Source organism: Cannabis sativa, chromosome 3, assembly GCF_029168945.1.
Source record: "Cannabis sativa cultivar Pink pepper isolate KNU-18-1 chromosome 3, ASM2916894v1, whole genome shotgun sequence".
Classification (NCBI taxonomy): domain Eukaryota; kingdom Viridiplantae; phylum Streptophyta; class Magnoliopsida; order Rosales; family Cannabaceae; genus Cannabis; species Cannabis sativa.
Genome location: NC_083603.1, coordinates 11052412 through 11060214, shown reverse-complemented (window position 1 = coordinate 11060214; position 7803 = coordinate 11052412). Strand labels below are relative to the sequence as shown.

Below are 7803 nucleotides of genomic sequence, written 5' to 3'. Positions count from 1 at the left end.
TCTGCCAATGAGGCAGGATTTCCCGATATCTGCAACTCCTTCTTCATTAATTTCCCATCCGTCTTCGTCGGTTACCGTCAGTTTGCTGGTGCGCGAGAGCAATTCCTCCATTTGGTCCATGCTTGTTGAGCACATCTTGTGATTAGGCTCTTCCGAAGAGAGCATGGGTTTTCAGTCGCAGGGAAGGATCGCCTTCAGAGAGAGATTTTGCGTAAAGCACTTCTAATTTGATTTTGCGTCGCAGGGAAGGATCGCCTTCTAATTGTTTCTACCAACTTTTTAATTTACTACATTATATAACTCATACATCCAGAAGTTTTTAATTAGTGGCAAAGACATGCAAGTTATAGAATCTGAAATATATAAATATATATTTATTTATATATATATATATATATATATCTGCTGGACCATATCAATTTTCGAATGTGAGCTGTTAATAAAAACATATTCTTATATATCTGAGTAAAATAACAAAAACAATGTATATGCTTATATATGTGTGTGTTGTGGTTAAGTAATATTAATTAGGGTTTATAAAAGCTATAAACAGTGTAAACAGTTTGAGCAACAGTTAAAAGAAGTAATACTAAAGCAGCAAAAGCTGAAATAAAAGACCAAGGAGTATCAAAATAAGTGTACTTAAAACCAGCCCATTGAACATGCCAACTATTCCGATAATACTGATGAACATCGTCAAACATATCCCCCAAATAACACATATCAATATCAAACGCAACGTCTTTTCCCATATTGTTGATAAAACGCGCCACGTCACTGTCGTTTCCGTAACAATTCTCCATTATGTTACGGTCGCACAAGAACTCAACGTCTCTAGAAGTGTTCACTAAACAATCCAACAGTGTCGCGTACGTTGTGAAGTGTTTTGTACACGACTTATGGCACTGCTCAAACGACACGCAGTTTACCAAAAACGACGTCGTAAAATCGTCGATTGTTATGGGCGGCATCTCTATCACTCCTCTTTCGAATTTTACACAAAGAAATGTATCGTCCTTTGTGGCTCTCAGATTTATTCCGGCTCGGCGCAGCTTAGAAACGCAGTGGATTATGTGAGCCGGCGTCTTTCGTCTGATTCGCGGCTCGGGGTGATTGGTTGGGATCAGACTCAGTCGGATTAAATCGAGTAAATGGCGAGGTTTTAGATCTCGATTCTTCTCGATCGCTCCTTCTGGTCTCTGAATCGCATTGTCGAAGAATTGTAGAGCTAAGAGTGTTAGAGCTGGTTGTTCTTGTGGTTTAGATTCGGAGATCTCGAATAGTTTTTCGAGGACGAAGAAAGGGATCTGGTTCTCTAAACGAAGGAAATCTCTGTAGAAAAAGGGAATAATCCAAGCCATCGAGAGAATCGGATCGTCCTTTTCGAACAGGACAAGATTGGCTGCTTTTCTCAGCAATTCGATGATGAAACAGCCATCTAGGACCATCATTTCGGCGAATTCTTCGGTACTTAAGTGAATCGTCTCGGAGTAACATTCTCTAGCTTTTTGTTCAAGCTCAGCCATGGCGCATAGGTAATCCTCTAATTTTATACCTCTGTTCTTCTCTGTTCTAGCTAGTAATGAACCAAGGTACCGCCACTTGTGCTCTTCGATCATTCTCAGTTGAGATTCTCCCCGGTGGTATGGTCCGATGGAGACTATATGAGGCTGGTAGATCTTGCCGTTGACTTCGATTAAACTCTGAGGGACTCTGAAAATTGAACAGGAAGGTTTACCGGCGTCGTGGCTGAGTATCCGTGGAGGCTCAGAGATCTTCTGGTGCATCAGCTGCTCATGATCTTTACTCACCTCTGGAATTTTAATGACTAAGTTGATTTCTTCGGTTGATGATGAGATATTCTTTTTATCCATGGAATATTTCAGCTTTTTGTTCTGTTCTCAAATTGAATTTTCGGTGCAATCATAATATGGTGTACACTAATTGTCTTTTTATTATAATAATTTTCGAGCTAATGTATACATATAATAATGAAATAATTAAAACACAACAACCAAGAATGAAAATACTACAAAATATAATGTTCACGTAGTTGGTGTATGATTAATGCCAGCAAGTCATAATATTAGAGACAAAAATGATATTCTTCGTTGCTGGTGGAATTTTCATTCGAGCTGAGATGGAATTCCAGCATTGGATAATTAAAAGGGATATTTTAAAAAATATGGGAAAAATAAACCATTTTATGATAAATATGGCAAGAAAACTAAATGCCACAAAATATGGCATTAACTAACCAACCAAACTACAAATATGGTTTTTTTAAAAAAAAAAACCATAAAATACCTTAAAAACAGAATCTGATTTTAAATCAAGCAAATTTATTATTTTTAACCATATATAAACAAAATTCTCTCTCTACACCGATTCTCTCTCTCCTGCGATTCTCTCTCTCCTGTGATTCTCTCTCACCTGCGATTCTCTTCTCCATCTTTTCTAATTCACTTTCTCTCTTCTCCATGGGGCAATTCTTCCTCTGATTCAACATCAACCAGTTTCTCAAATATATTGTGAAAAAAACACATATAATTTAAAAACAAAATAAAAAAAAAAAAACCGGTTTCTTAATACATTATGATTTTTAACTAACAGTTTTCAAATATTGTATAGGAATGGACTCAATAATGTGTGTGGTCAAATATGGAAGGCAATGGAAAGAGGATAAAAAGTATGAAGACTACATAAAGACTGGACTACTAATACCAACAAACTGTGATCTAAAAAGTTTGTTGGAATTAGTAAAGAAAAAAAAAAGAAAAAAGGATTGTAAAGCTATAACTCACTGATATCATCAATGACATTATAAAGATTGTAAAGTTGAGGTTTCCCAGCAAACCTCTTCTTAACATCAATTTTAAAATAATATTTCTGTGAGAGAAAAAAGAATATAAACAATCGAAATTAAAATTACACAACAACAAAAAAAAAAAAATATTCAAAAACTGGTTACCCAAAACAAAGAGAAAAACTAAAAACTAAAAATAAAAACATATAGATTATAGAAACCACATTCAAATAAAACTGTAAACAGAAAACCTGAAAACATGAAAAATAAAAAAGCAAGAAACCGGTTTCTTTAGAAAATAAAAATTACCGATGGAGCGTCAATAGCAGGAGCCTCGCTCTTCTTCTTGCCAAGGGATTTGGAAACTGGTTTCTTTTTAACTTTCTTATCAACATTAGCCATCTTCTCATCATCAAAAAAACAACAAAACAGCAAAAAATCAGTTTCATCTCAAAAAAATAAATAAACAAAAACATGAATAAACAGCAAAAAAACATATTAAAAAAAAACATAGAGCACACTTTGGATTTACGCGGAGATTTCCTCGTTTCAACTTCAACAGGTTTTTCTTCTTCAATAGAAGGATCTTAATAAAAAATAAATAAAACCAGTTTCATAATAACAAAAAAAAAAACAACAAACACAAGTATTAAAAACTGGTTTCAATACAAACATAAAAACATACTTTAGCTTTACGTGAAGTTTTTTTTGGTCGGCCTTTAGCCTTCGTAGTCGGCTCAACCTTTTCAACAACAGATGGGACTTTCGAGTCTGATTCACTCTCCATCTGATAAAAAAATAAAACACAAAATAAACATTAGACACAAACAACAAATCGATCCTGATAATTAACATGAAAACCAGTTTCACACAAAATCGAAACAAAAAAAAAAACAAAACCAAACAAAAAATCGTAGCAACAATTTCATCAACAGTAATTAACTAAACAATAAAACTAATAATCCAGCCAAAAGGAAACCCACTCAAAAATCCAAGCATTTTGCAACATCAACCTTAAAACCACCCACACACCCAATATCACAGAATGCACAAATAACACATATCTAGAACATAAATCAAACTCCAGAAACTGGTTTTTGACATGTTTCAAAATTAGGTATATGAGGATCCCAAACAACACATGCATCATTTCTAACCCATTTTAAAAACTGTAATCATGATCTAGAAACTGGTTTTCCATATGAGATTTATTTTGAAACCTCAAACCTCAAAACCACCCATACACATCAAAAACCAGTTTCTATAAATTAAACAAAGATTATAACTGCTCAAACACAACAACAATTTCTTCATGCAAAATAAAATCCCTACAAGTTTATAACTAATACAATATTTTCAACAGAAACTACATAGCTTTTCAGATTACACAATAAACTCACAATTTATTACAACACATTGACTCTAAAACCCGAAATTACTAAAATCATCATAAAAATCATACCCAAAAACCAGTTTTTAAAAAATGAAAGAAAATTTATCACTAAAACCAACAAAAATCATACCCAAAAACCAATAATTTTTTTTTAAAAAAAACACAACAACAACAACACCGAATATCAACAAAAATTAAAAAAATTAAACTAAACAACCAAATTCTAAAGCATAAAACAAAACCCAAAACACAAAATACTCAAATAATCCAATATGAATAAATACAACAACACACTAATCACTTCGAATGAAACATTTTTTAAAAAAGAAGAACAACAACACACTAGTAATCTTAAAACAGAAATAAAAAAAATAAAAACGAAAAAAGTAAGAATGTAAGAATGATTAAGAAAAAATACAACTTCAACAAACCCACAAAATGAAAAGGAACAAAAAACCCTAAAATCAGAGAAAAAAAAAAGGCAAAAACTCATGCGTACCTTGAAGAACACACGAATAATGGAAGCTCTTACCCGAAGAACAATGGCGGCAATGTCCTCCAAAAATCGAGAGCAAAAAAAAAAACAAAAAAAAAACAAAGGACGAAAACTAAAGAGGAAAAGAAGAAAGAGGAAAATGAAGAAATGGTGAAATAAAAAAAGAGAGGGAGAGAAATAATGGCATAGGCAGTTTAGGGAAAATAGGTCTGAATTGAAAACTACAAAAATAAATTAAAATGTAGAAACAACCATCAAAACCTGATGATTACATGCAAAACTCTACAAAAAAAAAATGGTTATGTTAAAAAAAAACTGAACTAAAATTACTAAAATAACCTAAATAAACTACAATACACATACTATGGGCTTTTGACAAATAAATTCCAACCCTATGGGCTTTAAAATCCCATAAACTATGGTTAAACTATAAAAAAAGCCATATAAAGTGTCCATAATCAATTATGCCATATTTATCATAAAAGGTTTAAAAAACCCATACCCCACGTAAATTCTACTAATTAAAAGGGTTAATTTCACAAATGCACAAAAACAATAAAAATACAATTTCACGGAATTTTAAATATTTTTACGATTTTTTTGATTTTATTTACATAAAATACGATATTTTTATGTTGAAATTTTATTCATTTGTTGTTAATTTTTTGTTATATGTATGTTATTTTTTGTTGTTTTTTTGTTGTTATTTTGATGTTATTTTCATGTTACTTTTATGTTGTTTTCTTATTGATTTTATGTTGTTTTCGTGTTATTTTTTTGGAAAATCGTAAAAAAATATTCTTTAAACGTAAAAATATAAATATTTTACAAAAAATGGTGCCTTATGTAATTATTGCTAATTAAAATTCTCAAATGTCAGGAAAAGGATACACCAATAGAAGGGAGTAATTACACTTTATACTCTTTTTATATTGTTCTCTTTTATTTTTATCCTCTTTTTAAAGTTTATTACTTTTACCTCTTTTTTTTAAATACTTCACCGATTTTACCCCTGTCACTTCAACATACTCTCCACGTGACTCCCTTATATGAGGATATTTTGGGTATAACACATATAAAAAAAGATATGTTTCAATTAAATATAAAATTAGAGGTAGATTTGGTTAATTGATAAATAAAGGGAAACTTACAAAAATACTGGAATTTGGGTTAACTTTTACAAAAATACTGTCACACGGAAATCTTTTCAAAAATACTGTGTTTTTATAAAATACCAGTAAAACACAAAGCAAAACAACTCAAAACAATAGTAGAACAACTAAAAAACACCATTAGAACACTATTGAAAACTTAACACAGTATACTGCAGTATGAAACTTATAAAAAATACAGTAAAAAAGTAAAAAAAATACCGCTTGACAGTATTTTTGTAAAAAAAATAGCAAAAATTTGTATACCATGTAAATTTTCCTAAATAAAAGAAGTATTTTTCAATAAACCCCAATCAAAAATTGCAATTATGCCACATCACATGTGTTCGGGTTGCTAGCGTAATCTACAAATGGGAGGCCCATGATAATTGAAACGCCAAGGCTTTGGGCCAAACCTTTCAATTGTGTCATTTTTGAAAAGCTAACATTCGTTATGTAGTAGTAAAATTTAAATTATAGCATTTTTGAAATCTAAAAACGTAACATTTCTAAAAGATAATGGTATTTTTTTATACATAAAATCTAAAAACGTAACATCTCTAAAAAATAAATTTAATCATTATAAAGAAAATAATTGTATTTTTGTAATAAATAGTAGTAAGATTTTACATATAGAGTTTTTAGAAATAAATTGAGATTTTTAGACCTGAGAGGTTTGGACGATTACCTTGTCTATCCCACCCTGGGACCAAACATGGTCATCAATATGAGTAGGAATTTTTACACCACATATTGAAATTTTTAATTTTTTTACTTTCACCATGGAGTAGAATTTTTTTCAAAAATACAATATAAGTTTTATATTGTGTACTGTGTTAAGTTTTTACTGTTGTTTCACAATTGTTTTTAGTTATTTTGCTATTGTTTCAACTGTTCTGCTTTGTTGTTTTACGGTGGTTTTATAAAATTAAAAGCCGGTAAGTTTGTAAAAAATTCCGTGTGACAGTAAAATTATAAATTTTTACCCAAAATCTAGTATTTTTGTAAAACCCCAAAAATAAAAGAGGTAATTACATAATACACTATTTTTTATAAAATTTTTATATTTTTACGTTTAAAGATTTTTTATTACATTTTCACAATATTCTACAAAAACAACACGAAAAATAATTAAAAAAATTACATAAAAGTAACAAGAAGACCACATCAAAAGAACAACAAAAAATAACATACAAATAATAAAAATTAATAACAAATTAATAAGAATACAATATAAAAATATATCAAAAGATCGTATTTTCTGTAAATAAAATCGTAAAAATATTTAAAATTGTGTATAACCGTTTTTTGTAATTTTTTTTATTGTTTTTGTGCATATGTGAAATAATCCCAAAATAAAAAGTGTTCAATTTTGTTTTTAGTATTGCTAGGACATACAAGAGATATTTATCCATGATGGTATAATTTAATATTAGATGTCCGGTTATTTTTATTACTTCAATTCTGTTATAGGGTTTAAGTTCGCACTGGATTACATTATGTTTAAGTTATACTTGTCAAGTCTTTTATTCAATCGAGAAATAAATTATAACTATGTAATCTTATTCTTAATAAATTAGAGAAGCCCACAGAGTTACAAAGGAAACTTCGAACTCATATAGGTCATGTGTTGAGATTGGGAGAGTGGATCGTGGGTTTCTCTACTTCACATGATAGTTCTAGGTGTATTATCTCAAAAACTTAATTGTGGTTAATTAAAATATATTTTAAAAAAATATGTAGTAATATGTGTATTAAGGGCATAAATGGGTAAGATTACAATCTTACTAGAATAATTATGTGATAATTAAGGATTTTAATAGAAATGACTAAATAAATATAATTTATTAATTATAGAGATTTTATTGGAATATATGGGTAGTATGCATGCTATTATGAAATAATTTTTTTCCAGGTTCGGTAATTGTGGAAACTCGATTGGTTAGCTAGAAATGTT

The 7803-nt window shown here is 30.0% G+C and overlaps 1 protein-coding gene across 1 annotated transcript; it reads right to left on the bottom strand.

Annotated features, from left to right (window-relative positions):
* Nucleotides 1–419: 419 nt before the first annotated feature.
* On the bottom strand, nt 420–1975 carry LOC115709149 (UPF0481 protein At3g47200). The gene has a single exon (XM_030637183.2). The coding sequence runs from the start codon at nt 1872–1874 to the stop codon at nt 528–530; it is 1347 nt and encodes a 448-aa protein (XP_030493043.2). The 5' UTR covers nt 1875–1975; the 3' UTR covers nt 420–527.
* Between the last annotated feature and the right edge of the window lie 5828 nt (nt 1976–7803).